Source organism: Mauremys mutica, chromosome 5, assembly GCF_020497125.1.
Source record: "Mauremys mutica isolate MM-2020 ecotype Southern chromosome 5, ASM2049712v1, whole genome shotgun sequence".
In the NCBI taxonomy this organism is placed as follows: domain Eukaryota; kingdom Metazoa; phylum Chordata; order Testudines; family Geoemydidae; genus Mauremys; species Mauremys mutica.
In genome coordinates this window covers 18594781-18616985 of record NC_059076.1, presented here as the reverse complement: position 1 = coordinate 18616985, position 22205 = coordinate 18594781, and the positions used below count along the sequence as shown (strand labels likewise).

The 22205-nt window shown below is 47.0% G+C and overlaps 1 protein-coding gene across 1 annotated transcript in view; it reads left to right on the top strand.

Moving 5' to 3' along the window:
* Positions 1–22205, top strand: part of CCNI (cyclin I) — a 58327-nt gene that overhangs the window by 11715 nt on the left and 24407 nt on the right. Inside the window, exon 2 of the mRNA XM_045019985.1 lies at positions 9543–9699. Within this exon, the coding sequence (XP_044875920.1) occupies positions 9586–9699 (114 nt within the window). The 5' untranslated portion in view covers positions 9543–9585. The remainder of the gene's footprint in view (positions 1–9542; positions 9700–22205) is intronic.

Sequence of the window (22205 nt, the reverse complement as noted above, 5' to 3'; positions counted from 1 at the left end):
TTTGCCTCCAGCATTTTTAATGGTGTTAAATATATAAAAAAGTGTTTTTAATTTATATGGGGGGGTGTCGCATTCAGAGGCTTCCTATGTGAAAGGGGTCACCAGGACAAAAGTTTGAGAACTAGTGCTCTTGTCATAATGAGCCACATGGAGTAAAACTGGTGCAGCTGTTGTCTTGAGACTGAAGAGAATGGGTTGCGCTGGTGTAAGGGTGTATACAATTTTTCTCAGTACTATCCAGTTGCCACCTCATATTTGCCTTTCATTGTCACTAGTACTGGAATAAAGTGTTTTATATGTCCCAACAATTCTGTTGTTTCCTAGGGTGCCCTGTCTGTATCCACATACAGTATTATCTATAGTCCTGTGCTTAAATTGTAAGCTCATCAGGGCAGGGACCGTATCTTTGTTATGTTAGTACAGTGCCTGGCACAGTAGGGACCCTCCCTGTAGATGCTACCACAATAATAAATGTACATGATCCTGACTTTGCAGTCATGGCACGCACTGAAGTCAGCCTGACTATTGTATGAGATTTGAGTGCCCAGCAGTTGCAGGATTGGGCACGTCTGATGTTATAAAAGTTTACATCTCAAACAGCATCTTATATATGTAACAACATCTAGACAAATAAAATAAGGGACACGTGGTAAGAGCCGTGTACAGCTCAATGGTGCAGTGTACAATTCAGCAGTGGTTTTGGTTTGTAGAGGTTCATGCAAAGCTTTTTTTGGGGGGGGAGTGGGAGGAGGTTGTTTAAATTTAATACAAATGAACTTGTGAGTGGAAGGAAGTTGTTTTGCTTTGAATGTGGGTACAAATAAACCAAAACCTAAAAGCAAAATTCATCAAAAAATGAGCATCAGGGCATAAATTTTGCTGCTGCAGCTAATCTCAACTGGAAGTTTATATGTTGCCCATAGTAGGCGGAGGTGTTTGTACTGCCTTAGAAGCAGTGCAGGAGAAGGCATTGTGACTAAACTTGCCACTGGTTTATACCAGTTTCCAATTATTTCCTGTCTATGCAGGCCAGCCTGTAGAAAGAGGGTGAGCAGAACAAAGAGAACTTTTTTACTACCGTCCTGCCTTGAATACGTGTGAGTGGACCTGGGATTCAGCATTCTTCCTCATCTCTAAAAATGGCTGATGCTTTATTTCCAAAAGTCTAGGGCGACTGCCAACCCTGCCTGTCCTCCTTTTAATCATTTGTAACACTTCTTCTCCAGGGCAAGAAGCCTTTGGATATATCTCCCCAGTATTTGCAGTTTTCTTGGAGCTATTTTATTATATTTAGAACTATCCAGCTTCTGTTTTCTTGTTTCTTGGTCTCTTAAAGTTTTTGTAAATTGTTATGAAGAGTTCTGTGGATTTTGCCTTTTTTGAAAAGTCTTGCCATGTGGAAAAATACTGCTTGAGAGCTGACTAGGTTGATTTAAGGATAATTGCTTTGTATAGTTTAATATATGACAGAGACAATTTATGTTGTAATGGTCATAAAGCCAGAAGATAAGAGAGAAGTGAAGATCCAGAGATAAGTGAAAACTTTCAGGTTGCAGGAATAGACTTTATTCTGTGGACATAAAGGACTCTTTGGAACTGTGTGTGATCATTATTCAGCCCCAAGTGGAGGGCGATGGTGCTCATGAGAGAGATTGTAAGGGGCTCCGAAGAGGGAGGATGTGACAGAGGGATATGCGGCCAGGAGGGGGCACGTGGAGAAGGCCTCACCTCTAAAAGACTTGAACCTCTAATTTCAGGGCAAGAATCGCCAACTTATGACCTTGTTTGGAAGAGAGCAGCCTTCAGAGCAAAACTGAAGCTTTCACACAATTGACTTCCCCCCCCTTTCCAACTTGCTAGCAATTCCTCAAGAAATATTACTGTGTCCAGTTGAGCCTATGCTGAATGGATTAAGAAGCTACAAGATGTTTGAGCAGTGATTCAAAAACTTCCAAGATTTGGGGGTGGGGGCGGAGAGAGATCACTCTAGTTGTTAAGGGAGCCATGTTATTCTAACCCCAAGAAAACAGAGGCCAAAATTCAGCTGGAGTTGAATGCTTTACAGTGGTCCAATCCACCTTGAACCAAGTTTATTGAATTTCTGTGGTGACTGTTTGGGGTGACAGATATCCAGTTGTGTACAAGGGCTGACTTTGGGCAAGCAGATTTGTCTACTCTAGCGCCCCGCCCAGTTGCCACAATAGTACCTCCGGTGCACGCACACACACACTTAATTGGATGTGGTATAAGTATTATACTGGCGGGACCTTGGAAAGTGTCTTTCGTGGAGGGAACTTGTCTATTACGAATCTGAGCACATAAAAACATCAGAGTTGCCTAATGGACTGCAGCCTGACTTTCAGAAAGCTGGATTCAAAGAAGCAGTGCCAGTCTTTCCATTTGTTTCCTTCTCGTACAGCCCTTTAATGTGCATTTGGTCTGTGCACTTTGTAAAGCACAGTGTTTGCTTGCAGTGCTCCCTAATTTTTTTTTTAAGCGAGACTATCTCTGGTTAAAATGTATATTAGTTTATATGCAGGTTAGTTTCAGCCTTTGGGCTCCTTGGCATGTTAACCTTTGCAGCATTCAGAACACCATGGTCATGTGCCATTTTGGCTTACTGGGAAACTTTCAAGTGCTTAATTTTATTGTAGATTTTTTTTCCCTTCCCGTTTCCAGTTTATTTGCCTCCTTAGTTTGGAAACAAAATGTCTCTTCCATTTGGCAAATTTTGATTTTCCACTCCCCCCCCCCCACCTTCTTACTCCTAGTGGTGGCTCTAGATTCAACATTCTCAGAGGTATTTAACCCTTCTTAGCTGCACCTGGGTTTATTAATTCAGGGCACTTTTGAAAGCATCCCTCTGTCCTTTGCTATGGCTGTCGGGCTATTCAGTGAGGTACACGTGCTCTCTGATCACCTGGTGCTTCCGTGTAATGGAGCAGCTGCCTCTGTATAAATCGTTAACCTCCTGCTCCTCTTCACTTCTGCTGGTAAATTGTATTGTCAAGGGCTTGGTCACACCTGGTTCATTATAAAATATTCCATAGAGACCAAGTAACCAATATCAGTCAGGTTTATTGCTAAAAGTCAATAATAGAATAGTACAGGAATAAAGGTTCAATATGATGCCAGTTTCCAGGAAGCTGTCCCATATAGTATTGTTGAATTCACCTTACAAAGAAGGTTTGCTTCCAGCGTAACGCATTTCACCTGATGCTATTTAGAGGATGATTTTACAAGTTACAAAACTCTTTACATGTCACTCAAATCTACCCCACCAGTTTGTACCAGCTCCTTAACTTGTTCTGTATCCTCCTTATCTTTGTTTTGGCTACTAGCATTTCAGGTTCTGGTCTGTGAATGTACCTCCTTAGCTTGTACCAGGGTAGGACATTAATGTACTTTGCCTTTGAGTTACCTGTTTTCCAATGCCAAAGCTGACTTCAGTTTTGCAAAGTGTTAACGGATACTTAGCATAAGTGAACAGGATTATAGAAAGGCATAGGCTGATTCAGGCCATGTAACATCTAGAAATATATACACAGTATAATGTTATATTGATATTGTGTGCTTAATGCATAGTAGTTATATGTGGTGTGAATAAAATATAACCCCAGCATGTATTAGTCAACACTCCCCCCCTCGGTGTAGGTGCCCCTCAGGTGGGGGAAGAGATGCAAATTGCACCTTGTCTACACTCCTGGGGATGAAGCAACTTTCTAGGGTGGGTTTGTGACTTTCCTTGAAGTCTGGATTTATAAGCTGACCAATAGATCTCATTCATTCATGTATGTAGTTTGTTCAACCGTCAAAGATACAACATAGATATTAATGGTTTTAATAGTCTCTATTGAATAAGTCATCCAATATCAGGACATTACAAGCCCACAATAGAATTATGAAAATAGTCTTCATACTGACATTTTGTTGTGTTCTCTTGTATACAGTGGAAAACGGCAGTACAAAAAGTGAATCATGATCAAGTGGGTGTATAATAGCATACAATATATATTAATGCCCTTTGTGTAACTGTGTGTAAAATATATCTATAAAAATATACCTAGCCTACATTCCATTACATATTGACTGTTGTAATCAAAGAGAAATGAAGGCATGTTCTATACAGCCTGGTCATGTTTGTGCTAAGCTGTTAAGACTCTCCAGGTTCATAGAATATCAGGTTGGAAGGGGCCTCAGGAGGTCATCTAGTCCAACCCCCTGCTCAAAGCAGGACCAAACCCAACTAAATCATCCCAGCCAGGGCTTTGTCAAGCCTGGCCTTAAAAACTTCTAAGGAAGGAGATTCCACCACCTCCCTAGGTAACCCATTCCAGTGCTTCACCATCTTCCTAGTGAAAAAGTTTTTTTCCTAATATCCAACCTAAACCTCCCCCACTGCAACTTGAGACGATTACTCCTTGTTCTGTCATCTGGTACCACTGAGAACAGTCTAGATCAGGGGTAGGCAACCTATAGCATGTGTGCCAAAGGCGGCACGCGAACTGATTTTCAGTGGCACTCACATTGCCCAGGTCCTGGCCACCAGTCTGGGGGGCTCTGCATTTTAATCTAATTTTAAATGAAGTGTCTTAAACCTTTTAAAAACCTTATTTACTTTACATAAAACAATAGTTTAGTTATTATAGACTTTTATAGAAAGAGACCTTCTAAAAACATTAAAATGTATTACTGGTCTCCGAAATCTTAAATTAGAGTGAATAAATGAAGACTCGGCACACCACTTCTGAAAGGTTGCTGACCCCTTGTCTAGATCCATCCTCTTTAGAACCCCCTTTCAGGTAGTTGAAAGCAGCTATCAAATCCCCCCTCTTCTCTTCTACAGACTAAACAATCCCAGTTCCCTCAGCCTCTCCTCATGAGTCATGTGCTCCAGCCCCCTAATCATTTTTGTTGCCCTCCGCTGGACTCTTTCCAATTTTTCCACATCCTTCTTGTAGTGTGGGGCCCAAAACTGGACACAGTACTCCAAATGAGGCCTCACCAGTGCTGAATAGAGGGGAATGATCACATCCCTCGATCTGCTGGCAATGCCCCCACTTATACAGCCCAAATGCCGTTAGCCTTCTTGGCAACAAGGGCACACTGCTGACTCATATCCAGCTTCTCGTCCACTGTAACCCATAGGTCCTTTTCTGCAGAAGATTCAATGGAAGGAGGTTTGTTTGTTTCTCCTGTAATGCTAAGCCCACTGCAAACCTTGTCTGCTGCATTTATTAAAGACGTGGGTCAGACACCTCTCTTTGGGCAGCCAGAATTGTGCCTTTATTTTTATTTTTTACACTGCAGTCTTACTCTTCCGTTGCATCAGTTGATCTCTTCCGAGGAGAGCAGGGATTGGACCAGTACTACCCTTAAAGTCTTATGTGATACACTCCCTCACTGACTGCTTCCTTCTGTTGCAAGAATTCAACCTTTTTTCACCATCCAGGCGTCACTGTTGGGAGGAGAGGGGGCTGAAAGGAAGAAATGTTCTCTTGTGAGTCCATTGCTTTCTTCTCTTGCATCAGTTACTTCCCCTCTCTTGTAGCTGGAGTGCCCATACAACCATAGAAACACCTCTTGCTGGGAGTGGGAAGAGCAGTGGGAGCACTGACTGTCTCAGCAGAATTCCTGTGGAGAGGTCTCATGAGAGGAACGGTTGCTAGGTAGGAGATACTGGGTCAGGGTTTCTTTGTGCAAACTTCAAAGCGTGATGTTTGGAAGAAGAAGTTAGGCAAGAATGAGAGACTGGAGTAGAGTGCGGTGAAATCCATTTGTGCTGTAAACTTAGTTGGAGTTGGTGTTTTGGTTGTGATATAGGAAAAACAATTGACAACTGCTGATATAAACTAACTTTTTTCAAAACTCAGCCCAGAAAAGAGTATAGATTTTGCTCTCCTTAGAATCCAAAGTGTGCGCTCCTTTTCTTCTGAAGCATGGAATCCAGCCTTAAGTGCAAAAAATCTCTAAGGGTCCCAAACCTTTTGCCATTTTACCATTAACTATGATTGGTACAGAATCAAGCCCTGTGTTATCAAAGCTGACTGATATGACCTGAATTGTGTATATTAAACAAAATAACCGGAGGTGTAAAATCCTGAAAGATTGATTGACTTTTGTTTGAAATCTCTAGCCCCTTTTGATATTTTATGTCTGGAGTTTAAGGCCTGGCTAATTATGGTTTCTGTGCTAGGAAATTAAGGTCTGATATTCACAAATATTTTAAATGAAGGGACACGATGTTCAGGGTAAAGGTCACTCGTGCTTCTTGTGCCTCTGCACTCTGTGCCTCCAAAACGGCCCTTGGAACTTGAATTCTGTTCCCAGGGCTCACGCCTTCGGTGCTGCTGTTTCGAGGTACAAGAACAGAGTTTAGGCAGTGCTTTAGGGGGCTGATCTAAAACCCATAGAAGACGGAGGGCTTTGGATCAGATCCTAAAAGCACTGCTTGTCCCATCCCCCGCCGCCTCATTCTCTCTCCCCCACCCCCTGTGTACTTATTTTATCTCCTATAAAGTTAAGTGTTCACATAAGCCTTTAATTACAGTCTTTTCCAATTATGTACCCTACAGTGCAGTCTGACAGGCTGCGGTTGATATCCTGTTGGATGTTACCCAGCTAGGATTACCTGTATAAAGAATGTTTCATTACTAAGCAGTTACATAGCAACTGAACTCCTAAGGGTCTAATTGAATTTGAAAATAAGTTATGTCCAGCTTCTGTGCTCTGGAGTCCATGAAAAAATCCAATTTTGAGGGCTTTATTCAGGAGGTGTGGAAAACTGATTTCTGTGACATGGGAGCTAGTGTTGTGTTTTACCTGAATCTGTTTGTAAGGACCAAATTCAGCTTGTGTTGAAATCCAAGGGAATAGTTCCATTGGCTTGTTTTTAATTGCAGTTGGATCAGGTCCTAAATTATTGGGTACATTTAGGAACCGTGTTACATCCGAGCCACCAATATAGGAGGCTAGATTCTCCTCTGCCTGGACCCTTGTGTTGTCACGCACACCTGTGCAAAGTGAGTGTCGAAGATGACCATTATTCTGACTTGCTGGTGTTTTTTACACCCACTCTGTCCAGGTGCGAATGACTGTGAAAGGCAAGGGTGGATCAGGCCCCAGATCTGTATTTTTGGAACCAGCAGTTCCAATTCTGCACATCTTGAAGTTGGAGGGAGTTTTGCCAGTGGGTGTGGGATTGGATCCCATGCGCGTGAATCAAGTCTACAGGCCTGATTCTGATCTCTCACTAGTTTTACAGCAGGGTAATTCCAGTGGAATTACTCCTGATTTATCCTGGCCTAAGTGAGGTTTGTTAGTGTCTCCCCCTGAGAAGAGGTACTTGTGAAAAAAACAGTAAATGAAAAGTACATTCTCTGGCATTGTTCCATATGGGTAATTGCTGTAACAGGGCAACTTCACTTGTGCTTTTAAAAGGTAACTTTTCCCTGTGAAAATGGGAAAGGGGTATTGCACTTTCATAAAGATTTATTCTTTGTAAATCTTCAGCTGATCCATTAGAAGCCAATATCAGGTATTTTTCATAAATTTTTAAGTAGGTATTTTGAATCTGTTTAGAATATTCACTGGGAACTTGAATCTGGAAATCTCTCCAGCCATTGTCACTTGGTTCGTTACTCTAATATTATTAGGCTGGCATAGTGTTGGCTAACAAGCTGGCGGGGGTTGTTTGGTTGGTTCACTTCGAAGTGCTTGTTTTGGAAGAATCTCAGAAGAGGTGTAATTCAACCTATGCACAGAGATCACACAAGGTGTATACATCATTTAACCTGTACTTGAGGGCTTAAGTAGGATTGAAGTGATGTTTAAGCCTTGTGCATAGTCCAAGTGGGGTGAATGGCACCTATTAAGAATTGCAGGAATCTTAGCAACAGATAAAACTTGGTTTAGTCTCCCTTAAATTTGTGATATAGCATACTGAATCTACCTTAAAAAAACAAAAACATTTTTGGTCTGAGGGAATCAATTTTCTCTTGTCACTTCTACCTGTGCTGTTACATTTGACAAAAATAGTAGCAGGTTATCTTATTTACTGTAAAATTTGACAGAAGCATGAACTACGTTTATTCATAAATCTAATAACTGCGGTCTTTGTAAACAGCCTGGCTAGGAGTTGGCCAGCCTCCTCTGTATTATGTTTCAGATTTCACAAGAGAGCACACAAGTAGTTCAAAGTTTAAATACTTTCCCATGGACTTATATTTGCAGCATGAATCGTTTTGCCTAAGTAACTTCGTACAATCAAGAAATCTATGCTCACAAAAAGTGGCAGGTGATAGCTAGCCGACTTAAATAACAGACTTAAATCTTTTTCTCTTGAAAACATCTTTTCTGATTCAACTATATTAAAGGGTCCATTTAAAAAATAAGGTGTGGCCTTTTTTTTTTTGCTTAAATTAACAAGTAACATCTAAGTTTTAGTTCTGAAAACTATTGAAGGAGAGGGCATGCTTCTGTGCCCCCCTCCCAAAAAAAACCAACAACCTCTTTTCATTTGTTTACTTGGTGCATTTGTGGGAAGCTTTTACAAGTAAATGAGACTTGTGCTCCTAAATTCTGTAGGCTTCTGTGGGAAAAATTTCCTCCTTGATTATCTAGATTGCAGGGCATTTATGCCTTTTCTATGTTAATGAGTTTTGTATCGATTCCCACTAATGCTTCAGCTGAACTGGTGTTAGGGATGGGTGGCTTCAGGTTAGCAGAGCCTTGTCTGCAGTAGGGCTAACAGGTTCAGCTACCTTGGGACAACACTGGTGGGGTTTTTGGTATTTTAAAAATATTCCCTAGTGGAGACATGGCCTTAAAAATTGACATGTGCAGTCAAGTTCCCCTCCACAGTTGTTGGATCTAACCCATCTAATTACATCCAAGAGTAGCTTTCCTGTCCTCCTGGGTATCATTGCAGGGTATGTGAAGCCAGTTGCAATTTCTGTGAATTACAACATTGTGGGTAAAACTTTCAGAAGTGCTGAAGTGACTTAGGAATCCCAGCTGATGTCAGGTGTTTTGCCCTTGTGGATCAGCTTTCAGGATCTGTGCCTCAATGCAGTAGTGCATTATTTACAATATGGACCATGGTCTATGGAGCAGTGTGTAAGCAGCAATAATTCCTGACAATGGATCTCAAATAGATACGATTTTTCTTTCTGAATATGTTCTTGATGGGAGTACTGATTGGTTAAAGCAGTTTGATCATCGTCCTAGTGCCCTGCAGTGGTGCCCAGACTTTAATCCACTTTATCATCTATATAATGTTTTTAATAATCATCCAAAGTATTCAGTAGACAGAATTATATTTAACGCTCACTGCTGTTTGTCCTCTCATTTTCACTCATATATTTTTAAAGCATTCATTTCTAATATTTGTCAGGGGTTGAATGGTAAATTGCTCTCCTCTTTATCAGTGATGTGTATGTAGTTCCATTTCTTGCAGCTCTTGAGCTGTAGCAGTCTTTATTCTTGTTTTAAATATGTAGGCCTGGCACAGTCATGACACTGGTTTGTATTTGCTTTTGCAGGTAGCTGTATCCAGTTGGGTGGTAGGCGGATCCAAGAATTACCATGAAGTTTTCGGGATCCCTGGAGAGCCAGAGATTGTGTCTCCTCCTGGAGACAGCAATCTCTAGAGAAGCTCAGATGTGGAAAGTGCATATGCCCAAAATTCAGCCCAATCAGGTAAAGTCTCTTATTTTTCTGGATATTTTCTGGCATATTTTTCAGTGAATAACTGAACCTGTTACATGAGAAATGATCCTACTGCCTGGGGGAGGGAGGTTTAACCTTTAATTCAATGTAATGACTAATGCTTTGTTTTAGGAACATACCCACAGTCTGGGGTACAGAACGTGCTGTACAGAATACAGTGTTAAATCACTGCTATTGCTTCTAGAAGTACACACACATTTTGATTTTATTAAACTGACTCTGTGAATTGCACTGATCATTAATACACGTTTGCTGCTATACAGTCGATCTGAAAAGCAGCTCAGTTGTGTTAGGTTAAGTTTGACTTATAATGTTGTTGAAACCCTGGGCAATTTTCTGCATGAAGCATCCTATTGTTCCTCTATGTGTTACTGCGGGCATTAGCTTGGCATGCGGTCACTCCCTTCTGAATTTTCTTACTCAAATGTAGGGCCTGTTCTGCCACCCTTACTCATATTGGGCCAGTGTATGTTAGTGTTACTCCATTGATTTCACTGGAGTCTCCAATTTACCCTACCTGAGGATCTGGCATGGTGAATAATACTCTACTCCGTGAGTAGTCTCACTGATTTCAGAGTAGTGTACTACTTAGTGTAAGTAAAGGTGGCAGAACTGAGCACAGAACTGGCCTTGGTAAAAGATGAGTCTCTGCTTGTGTTCTGTGTACTGAAAAACCCCACCGAGCGTATTTATTTATGAATGGCCTGTGTGATACATACAGGTGTAGTTTGATTTAAAACAAAATATCCCAGTGTCAGGGTGAGGGATTGGACCTTCCCATTCTTTACTCCTGGAGGCTGGGAGTGCATCAACTCCTATTCTTGGGACTCTGTGGCTGTATTAACAATATTAACAGGCTCTGGAAGGAAAAAGGTTTGCTTAGCTTGGTACACAGAAAACACAGTAGTTCAGGCACTCAGTAGTTTCCATTGACTTCAGATATTTATCAGTATCTTAGCCACAGATCTTCATCTCTGTGCTGACAGTATCCAGGACACTTTATTACAGATTTGCCAAGAATTGGTTATTTGCATTCAAGGCATCAGTCATTCTTTGTAACAACTATTGTATTGTAAAATTGGTTTAGTACCCACTGAAGTACAGGTTCTCCAACCATGGCATGTTTAGGTGGTAGTGGTTGTTTGAATTCAGTCTTTACACCTTGCTGTGGCTGCGTGGCTATAGTTTTGCTCTGGGTCTTCTTTGGAACCTCTCTGTGTTAAGTCAGTGGATATTTCAGGACCTTATCCTGTGAGGTTGACTTTGGTGAGGCTAATGGTACTCAGCTACTCACAGGATAGGTACATATTCAATTACATTAATTTGACTTTGTAATGTTTCTGGCCATCTGCAGATATGAAAAAGGGGAGGCAGCGTTACCAGTTCTGTGAAACATCAGAGTAGTATAAAGCCCTGGAAACAGTCTTGATTAATGTTTGTGATACAGTACCTGCAAAAATCCTACAGTGTTCCTTTTCAATAGAACTTCTAGTTACAGACTTGACTGATTCAGGTTTGGGATTCTAGTATGCCATGATGCCATTACACATAAGGATGACTTTTTTTTTTTTTTTTCATTCTGATTGCTGAGTTAGGATTCGTGCTTGGAAAAGTTTACTGGCCTTGAAAAGGTTTTCGTAGTGGTCCACCCAGGTGCTTCCAATCTTGGTAGGTCATTAAAATCACATCATTTTAATTATTATCCTGCATCTTTACATACTTCAGTTCAGACAGGATTCTATCAGCTGGAATGCCAGACTGCTTTGACATGGTATGAAGTGTTGTTTTCTAGCATTAGCAACTCCAGAGAAAATAATCACTAAATCAGGTTGAAATTTAAGCATGTGGGGGTAAAAATACATGGTAATCAGATTTAAATGAATAAAAGAGAACACATGCTGACATGTAAAACTACACAGTTTTTATAGGTACTCGGTATCTGATAATTTGCAGCTTTGTAGTGGTATAAAATTCCTTTCTAGTGCTTATTGTTCATGAGACACTGGACTTCAGACTGTCACAGATCATTTCATTTTATCAGTGCTCATTTTGGCACGGTTTCAGTCATAAAGTTCAACCTGTATTATTACCCTAACCCCCCTGTTATCTGAAACAGGGGTATTATTCCTTAGGGTCTATTCACTTAATTGAAAATGTTCTCAGTAGCCTGAAACCTCAATGACACAAAATTGTTTGTCTCCCTTGACATTCAGAAAATCTAAGATGTACTGGATAGCCAATCCTGGGACTCTGTGGACACTTAATTTTCATTGCCTGTTATAAGTATAAACTCTATTTTGGTGTGGTACTCTGGTTTCCAAATGAAGAAACCCACAAGGAAAATCTAATGATCAAAAGTGAAAATACATTTCAGGTTTTTTTCCTCTAATGAAAATTCAGCTAGGTTCTTGGCTGTGTTTTTAAATTCTAACGGGGGGGAAAAAACACACACATGGTTTCTAGACCTTATTGTACTAGAGTTTAGATCCTTGGAAATAAAATAAAAATTAGTCTATGATAAAGGTGTAACCATATGTGTTCTGCAGTCTGCAGCAGTTTGGTGGGAATTTCTGTGCCGGGTATGTTTTGGAAAGCCCCAGTCCCTGTATTGCTTTCAGTTTTCCTTCTTTGACTTGTGACACACTGACACAGCCTATGTTTGATAGCTCTAAACCAAAGGTTAAAGGGGTTCTTCTTCGAGTGATTGCTCCTATGCATTCCAGTCAGGTGTGCGCGCCGCGCGTGCACGGCTCTTCGGAACTTTTTTACCCTAGCAACTCCGGCGGGCCGGCTGGCGCCCCCTGGATTGGCGCCGCTATGGCGCCTGTTATATACCCCAGCCGGCCCGTCCGCTCCTCAGTTCCTTCTTACCGCCCGTGATGGCCAGTTGGAACTGTGGAGTGCTCTCTGTCCTCCACCACCCTAGCTCTCGCTACTGTTCTCTGTATATAGTTCGTTTAGTACTTAGTGTAGATAGTTTTTGATAGTTAGTTAGGTTTTAGGATAAGGTTAAGGGGGGTATCCCCTCCCTTTCCTCCCCCGGTGCGGGCTCATGCCCAAGGCACCGGGCTTTAAGCCCTGCGCATCTTGCCAGAGGCCTATGCCAATCGGGGACCCGCACGACGCCTGCCTCCATTGCCTTGGAGAAGGTCACCGAACAGATAAGTGTTCTATCTGTTCCGCCTTTAAGCCGCGAACTCGTAAGGAGCGGGACATTAGATTAAAACAGCTCCTAATGGAGGCGTCACTCCAGCCCCCAGCACCGTCCGCGCCGGCACCGAGAACTTCATCAGTGCAGAGTGCACCGGCGGCCCCGAGCCGCTCCGGCACCGCGGCTCCGCAGCCTCAGCCAGCGGCTCCGAAGACCCGGCACCGCTCGCTCTCGCCTTCTAAGAAGCGCAAGCTGGCGAAGGCGATTGCTAAGTCCCGCGCTGAGGACTCAGCAGTGAAGACGATTGCGCCACCTGCGGCCCCCGCGGTGGCCGTGCACAAGACGTGCACCGGGCCGTTGACTCCGGCGCCGCAAGGGCCGTCGAGTCCGGCACCGCCACGCTCCCCGGCACCGACCGTGGTCGAGCCCCGGCTGCCATCTACGCCGGAGACATTCTCCTCGGCGCGCGACGCTCCCGGTCACGTTCCCGGTCCCACCGCAGGTCACCGTCCCGTCGCTCGCGATCTCGACACCGCTCGCCATCGCGGTACCGGTCGCCGTCTCGACGTCGGTCGCAGTCCCGGTACCGTTCATCATCGCGGTACCGGTCGCACTCCCGGCGTCGCACCAGGTCCCGATCGCCGTCGTGTCGGCACCGACGGAGGTCTCCGTCCCGGCACCGTTCCCGGCACCGCGACTCGCGCAGCCACTCCCGGCACCGCAGGTCCGGATCCCGGTCGAGCTCCCGGCACCGGTCGAGCTCCCGGCACCATGGCAGACGTTGGTCTCGGTCACCATCCTGGTACCGTGAAGACCGGCACCGATCCTCGGCACCGTCCGGGGCTGGACTGCCTCAGTCGACGGCGCAATCCATCAGCGCCTCGGCACCGCCATGGCCATCCTGCCCTGCGTCGGTCGCCTCCGCGGCGGACAGCAATGGACACCTACCGCCTACCCCACACGGTTAACCTCAGGGGGCACAGCAGTGGGGATTCTGGGTGCCATGGGCCCAGTATGAGTCTCAGGGGGTGCCGTTCCCCCCAAGAGCCCCTGCCTCCGAGCGCAGGGTACCAGAGGCGACTGTTAGCCGACTGCCCCCTTCACCACCACGCAAGCCTGACCGCGAGAGGACCAGGCAGCCCGACCCAGCCGACGAACAGTCCGCAGGTCCTTCGACGGAGGTCGTCGTCCAGGGCTTGTCCTCGTCGTCCTCACCGGACGAGGCGGTGGCCGGAGCTTCTACCAAGGAGCCTCCGCCAATAGACCTGAAGGCTCACCAAGACCTGCTTCACCGCGTGGCGACGGCCATGGATCTTCCCATGGCGGAGGTTCAGGAGGACGAGGACCCTATCACAAATGTCGTCGGAGCGGAGACTCCAGTGCGAGTGGCGTTACCGTTCGTACGGACAATACAAAAGAACGCCACCACGCTCTGGCAGACACCGGCGTCCATCCCTCCTATGGCTCGTGGGGTCGAGCGCAAATATTCAGTCCCCCCCACGGGCTACGAGTATTTCTATACTCACCCAACCCCGGACTCGTTGGTCGTTCACTCGGTCAACGACAGGGAGAGGCATGGTCAACCTGCCCCTGCGCCTAAGTCGAAGGACGCGCGGCGAATGGACCTGTTAGGCCGCAAGGTCTACTCGGCTGGCGGCCTGCAAATGCGCATCGCCAACCAGATGGTCCTCCTCGCCAGGTACGTCTATGACATCATGGCGTCCCTGGCGAAGTTTACAGAGCTCCTGCCAACAGCCTCCCGCCAGGAGTTCTCGGCGATGTTGGACGAGGGGAAGAAATCGTCCAGGTCCTCCATCACGGCCGCCCTTGACGCCACGGACTCGGGAGCTCGGACCTTAGCCTCCGGCGTGACGATGCGGGGCATCTCCTGGCTGCAGTCCTCCACCCTGCCGCCGGAGGTGCAGTATACGTTACAGGACCTGCCTTTTGACACCCAGGGTCTCTTCTCTGAGAAAACTGATTCCCGGATTCAGACCCTGAAGGACGGTCGCATTGCCATCCGCACCCTCGGGATGCACACGCCGGCTCCTCAGCGCAGGTCCTTCCAGCAGCAACCCCCCCGGTCCTTCCATCAACAACGCTACCGCCCGTACAATAGCAGGCGACCGGGCCCAAATCGCCGTCGTCCTTCCGGCAACAGCCGTAACCAGGGCCAGGCCTCTTCCAAGGCCCCTCAGGGGTCCAAGCAGGCCTTTTGATGGGACGCACGAGGACGGCCCATCACTCTCCCTACCGGATCCTACCCTTCTCTTCCACAACCACCTCTCCTATTTCTTTTTGGCGTGGTCCCAAATAACAACGGACAACTGGGTGCTTCAAACAGTCCAGTCGGGATACCGCCTTCAATTTGTTTCGCCCCCACCTTCCCACCCACCCTCCCTGTCCCTCTTCAGGGACCCCTCTCACGAGCAAGGCCTCTTGCAAGAGGTCCAGACTCTGTTGAGCATGGGTGCCATAGAAGCAGTGCCTCAAGACAGGCGGGGCAGGGGATTCTATTCCCGATATTTTCTCATCCCCAAAGCGAAAGGAGGGCTACGTCCTATCCTGGACCTTCGAGAGCTGAACAAATACCTGCTCAAGCCCAAGTTTCGCATGGTTACCCTGGGGACCATCATTCCCTCTCTGGATCCGGGAGACTGGTTTGCCGCCCTCGACATGAAGGACGCCTACTTCCATGTCGCAATCTATCCTCCTCATCGACGTTACCTCTGTTTTGTGGTCAACAACGCCCACTACCAGTTCGCCGTGTTACCATTCGGGCTCTCCACCGCACCGAGGGTGTTTACCAAATGCATAGCAGTGGTTGCCGCAGCCCTCCGCCGTCGTCAGATACATGTCTACCTGTATCTCGACGACTGGCTGGTTCGCGGACAGTCTCGACGGCTGGTAATGGGCCAGTTGACAGAAATCCTGTCCCTCTTCCGGCAACTCGGTCTTCTCATCAACGCCGAGAAGTCCACCTTGATTCCGTCGCAGCGGGTGGAGTTCATTGGAGCGGTCCTCGACTCCTCGTTGGCCCGCGCCTGCCTGCCGCGTTCTCGACACCAGACAATGGTCTCCATCATCCGGGACCTCGTCACCTTCCCGACCACGACGGTGCGATCCTGCCTCCGCCTCCTGGGCCACATGGCATCCTGTACGTATGTCACCGCGTACGCGCGGCTCCACCTGCGCACGTTCCAGGCCTGGCTGGCGACAGTGTATCTGCCGCATCGAGATCCTATCGATATGGTGGTCACAGTCACCAGGCCAACCCTCGAGTCCCTCAACTGGTGGCTAGACCCGGAGGTCGTCTGTGCGGGAGTCCCGTTCCACCCTCCTCGCCCGTCCGCCACTCTGACCACGGATGCCTCAGCGCTCGGTTGGGGAGCTCACCTGGGCGACCTTCACACCCAGGGCCTGTGGTTGCCCCAGGAGCTCGATCTGCACATCAATGTCCGCGAGCTGCGAGCGATCCGTTTGGCCTGTCACACCTTCCGCACCCACCTGCAAGGCCGCTGTGTGACAATGTTCATGGACAATACAACAGCAATGTTCTACGTGAACAAGCAGGGCGGAGCCCGCTCCTCCCTCCTCTGCAAGGAAGCGATGCTCCTGTGGGACTTCTGCGTGACCCACTCCATTCACCTGGAAGCGTCCTTTCTTCCGGGAGTGCAGAACATGCTGGCCGACCATCTCAGCAGGTCGTTCCTCTCCCACGAGTGGTCTCTCCGTCCCGACGTCGTGCACACAATCTTCCGCAGGTGGGGGTTTCCCCGGATAGACCTATTCGCCTCCAAGGCGAACAGAAAGTGCCACCTGTTCTGCTCGTTCCGGGGTCACTCGCCGGGGTCCCTGTCGGATGCCTTCCTGTATTCCTGGAAGACTCACCTCCTCTATGCCTTCCCTCCGTTCCCGCTCGTGCACAGAGTGCTACAGAAGCTTCGGAGGGACAGAGCCACCGTCATACTCGTGGCTCCGGCCTGGCCGAGGCAACATTGGTACACCCTGCTGCTCGAGCTCTCCGTTCGGGATCCTCTCCCCGTTCCGTTATGGCCGGACCTCATCACCCAGGACTTCGGCAGACTCCGCCATCCGAACCTGCAGTCCCTCCATCTTACAGCCTGGTACCTGCGTGGTTGACCCACACAGAGAGGGGCTGTTCGGCGGCGGTGCAGCAAGTCCTGCTTGAGAGCAGGAAGCCTTCCACTCGCTCCACCTACCTTGCGAAGTGGAAGCGATTCGCACTCTGGTGTGATAGCCGAGAACTCAATCCATTCGTAGTACCTGTCCCTACCATCCTGGACTACCTCTGGTACCTTAAGGAGCAAGGTCTTGCGGTCTCCTCCTTGAGGGTGCACCTGGCAGCAGTGTCCGCCTTTCGCCCATCTGTGGAAGGTCGCTCCATCTTCTCCAACCAGATGGTTTCCCGCTTCCTTAAAGGCCTCGACCACCTGTACCCGCCGGTGCGGCGTCCTGCCCCAACCTGGGATTTGAACCTCGTCCTGACCAAACTCATGGGACTGCCCTTCAAGCCTATGGCCACGTGCTCCCTGCTCTACCTCTCCTGGAAGACAGCCTTCCTCGTCGCCATTACATCGGCGAGACGAGTCTCTGAGCTCCGTGCTCTAACAGTGGGTCCACCCTACACTGTCTTCCACGGAGACAAGGTGCAGCTTCGACCGCATCCGGCCTTCCTCCCTAAGGTGGTCTCGGCCTTCCACCTGAACCAGGAGATCTTCCTCCCGGTCTTCTTCCCGAAGCCGCATGCCTCGCCTCGGGAGCAACAGCTTCACACCCTCGACGTCCGCAGGGCGCTCGCTTTTTACATCGAGCGGACGAAGCCCTTCCGGCGTTCGACCCAGCTGTTTATAGCAGTCGCCGACCGCATGAAGGGCGAGCCGGTCTCCTCGCAGCGGATTTCCTCATGGGTTACAGCATGCATTCGGACATGCTACGAGCTTGCTCGCGTGCCACCATGCCGCCTCACTGCTCACTCGACGAGAGCGCACGCCTCGTCCGCCGCCTTCCTGGCCCATGTTCCCATTCAGGACATCTGTCGAGTGGCCACCTGGTCTTCGGTCCACACCTTCGCCTCCCACTACGCGTTGGTGCAGCAGTCTCGAGACGACGCAGCCTTCGGCTCCGCGGTATTACACTCCGCCACGTCTCACTCCGACCCCACCGCCTAGGTAAGGCTTGGGAATCACCTGACTGGAATGCATAGGAGCAATCACTCGAAGAAGAAGAGACGGTTACTCACCGTAGTAACTGTTGTTCTTCGAGATGTGTTGCTCCTATCCATTCCAGACCCGCCCTCCTTCCCCACTGTCGGAGTAGCCGGCAAGAAGGAACTGAGGAGCGGACGGGCCGGCTGGGGTATATAACAGGCGCCATAGCGGCGCCACTCCAGGGGGCGCCAGCCGGCCCGCCGGAGTTGCTAGGGTAAAAAAGTTCTGAAGAGCCGTGCACGCGCGGCGCGCACACCTGACTGGAATGGATAGGAGCAACACATCTCGAAGAACAACAGTTACTACGGTGAGTAACCGTCTCTTTTTCAGTCTAGAAGAGACATCTGGCTTGTGTGTTTAGGAACACTTTGTTAGCACTATTGTTTGTTCACATAAATTATACATATACACATACACACAATAAAATATCATATGTATATTGCATATGATGGTCAGGTGAAAGGGGAGTGACTGGCATGTGGATAAGATCTGAGATATAAAGTCGGAGAATCTGGTCAAAGGTTAGTTTCTATGGCAGTTATGTTCATGGGCCAGGAAATTTTTTTTGTTTTTTGTTTTTTGTTTTTTGAAACTTGATGCCATTTCATCTTCATTTTTCCTTTCCCTGCTTGTTCTGTTCCTCTTTCTCTCTGCCTCTTTTTTTCTTTTTCCGTTCCTCATGAGAATGGGACTCAGGAGACTTTAGTTCATTCCCATTTTTTTTTTCCAACTACCTTGTCATGTGACCTTGAACAAGTCATTTTTAACTTCTTTATCCTATTGCTACCCCATCTGCAAAATAGAGATTATCATATTTACCCAACTTTGTAAAGCGCTGAGAGATTACTGGATGAAAAGCTCTAAGTGCAAAATAGTATTTTTGCCTCTCCAGATGTCTGTTTCCAAATGTGGCCAGGCCCAGAAAGGAAACTGTACTGCTTATGAATTTTGTAGCTATCACTAAACTGGAACTAAACACTATAAATTAGCACTGTTGGAGACTTCAGAGAGGTGCCTGCATCTGATTTCACATTGGTGCAATTGAGAAACAACCCCACTGAAATTAGTGGCGTTACACCAGTGTAAAACCAGTGTACCTGAGGTTGGATATTGGTCCTAATTCTGTAGTGCTATAGCTGCCCTTTAAGTCTGCCAGTGCTGATAAAGGTCACTGCTGCTCGCAAAATAGCCTGGAAAGAGAAGAACAAAAAACGGGGAAAGAACAAAACCCAGGAAATCACTGACACTGTGTTTGTTTGTTAATTTCACCCAGTAAAATATTTTACCTGAATTTAAGACATGAAAATGTAATAACATTGAGTTTGCCCAGAATATAAGAAGATGGGTGTTCAAAGGCACCTCAGGAGTGTTCAGTGGGGTTCTATTATTTGTTATTTGTGTTGTGGTAGGTACCTAGTATCCCCAGTCATGGCCCAGGACCCCATTGTGCTTGGCACTGTACAAACACAGACAAAGAAGACAGTCCTGGTTCCAAGGGGCTCACTATCTAAGTGTAGGACAGGGGACAACAGATGGAGACCACAGACGGGGGGACACAAGGAAACAATGAGGCAATATTGGTCAGCATGATAGGCAGTGGTCTTGGCACATCAGCCGCCTAACTGTGGGCAAGCTTTTGGGTGGGGAGTTGGTCCAGAGATTTGGGCACCTAACTCCCCAAAGTTTCTGTGAAGCCCCAGCTGTAAAGTGTGCATTTGTGAGGTCGGAATGAGGGAGGATGGCAGAAAGTCCACAAAGCTAGCCTGCTAGTGCAGCAGTAGCACATCTCCGCTCTAGAGGAGATCCAGGTTTCAGAGCCGGTAGGGCTGGTGCTGGCTAAGATCGGAGAGAGGGAAGGGAAGGGTAGCTTTTTTTTTTTTTTTTTAACCTAGATTTAGATTTAAACAATAGTGTAAAAAATAACAATTGCCCATACAAGTTCTAGGCATCTTATTAACTGATGTAAGATTAATTGCTAGCCACCTACTAACCTGAAAAACTCAAGTGTGGCTAGCACGAAACCCAGCCTGCCAGAAGCATTAAGCAGTCGGAGACAATAAGTTAGTTCATCCGGTCAGTATCAAAGCAGTAGAAAAGCCCCTTTTCCCCCCTCACCATCTCCAAGCTCATAACTTCAAGCCTCCCCCCTCCCCAGGTGTCACATAAATGGCGTTTTGATTGAACTGGAAATCAGAATGATAACTTCTTAATTCACACCAACACCTCTAAATGTACTTAGCCAGTAAATAATGGTCATAACTGGTGCTGCTCTTCCCTGTCTTATGGATACTTACTTTTCCTCTGCTGTTAACTCATTTCGAGGTGGTAGAATCATGCCAGCAGAGGCAGCATTGCTACCAACCTGCTATAGCGTATCAGTCATGCAGTTGAGTTCATTTGTATTCTGCTGTCACATTAGTTAAAATGTCTAGAGTCTTAAACCTTTCACAGGAACATCCAGTTACACAGATGTACACCCCTTGAAAGAGCATCCCAGAATAGGCAACTGCGAGAGTTTCCTACATGGAGTTAGATGAGTATTTGCAGGAAAAAGTATTGTGGGATGTGCATGAGATGACCCCCTTCCCAGCCAACCTCTTTCCTAAAATGTGCGAAGTTCAGTTCTGAAATTCCAGTAAGATCCCTGTTTTTATACACCTCTGATATGCGGCTGGCGATCAATTCACTATCTCGCTGCACTCGGGGAAACTGGGAAGTAGAGCAGCATTTCCACTTGCAGTAGAAAATACAACCACAGTAATTGCATGGACCTTGGATTATATTAATAGATTTTTAAGGTAAGAAAGGACCATTATCGTCTAGTTTTACCTCCTAATACAGTAACTCCTCACTTAAAGTCGTCCTGAGTTGCTGATCAATTAGAGAACATGCTCGTTTAAAGTTGTGCAATGCTCCCTTCTAACCTTGTTTGGCAGCTGCCTGCTTTGTCCACTGCTTGCAAGAAGAGCAGCGTATTGGAGCTAGCTGGTGGGGGCTTGGAACCAGGGTGGACCGGCAGCCCCCCTATCAGCTCCCCGCTCCCCTAAGTTCCCTGTGCAGCAGCCGCCCAGCAGGCTAGCAATTGCAGCTATCCCTCCCCCCATTGCCATGTGCTGCTCCTGCCCTCTGCCTTGTAGCTGTTCTCCGAGCCTCCTGCTTGCTGTGTGTGTGGGAGGGAGAGGGGGGGCTAATGTCAGGAGCAGGGGGGGACCCCTTACACCCCACTTACCCCTTCTCCGTATAGAGCAGGGTGGGGACAGGACAGAGAGAGCCTGGAGCAGCAGCTGCTCTCTCAACTTCCTGGTCCACTTAAAAAGACAATGCTCTTAAGAGTGGGTCGGCTTACTTAAAGGGGCAGTGTGCATCTCTCCCCCCCACACACACAAGGTGTGTGTCTGTCTGTCTGTCTGCTATGCTGTCTCCCCTCCCCTCTCCCTGCTGCCTTGTAGAGTGTGAGGCTACATTGTTGTTAATGCAGTAACTCTTGAGGGCTCAGCCAGTGCTAGTTCATCATTTAGCACAGGGGTTCTCAAACTGGGGGTCGGGACCCCTCAGGGGGTCATGAGATTATTACATGGGGGGTTGCGAGCTGTCAGCCTCCACCCCAAACCCTGCTTTGCCTCCAGCATTTATGATGGTGTTAAATATATAAAAAAATATTTTTAATTTATATGGGGGGGGGTGTCGCACTCAGAGGCTTGCTAGTGAAAGGGGTCACCACTACAAAAGTTTGAGAACCACTGATCTAGCAGCAAGGCATCCCCTGGGAAATATTCCACCCTCTAACTTCACCCCCTCAGCCAAGCTTCACAATCATCATAGCTGTGAACAGTATTACATTGTTTGTTTAAAACGTATAGTGTGTGTATGTGTGTGTGTGTATGTATGTGTGTGTGTGTGTGTGTGTGTATATATATATATATATATATATATATATATATATATATATATATAAACATAGTTTTTTGTCTGGTGAAAAACATTTCCCTGGAATCTAACCCCCCCTATTTACATTAATTCTTATGGAGAAATTGGATTAGCTTAACATCATTTCGCTTAAAGTCACATTTTTCAGGAACATGACTACAACGTTA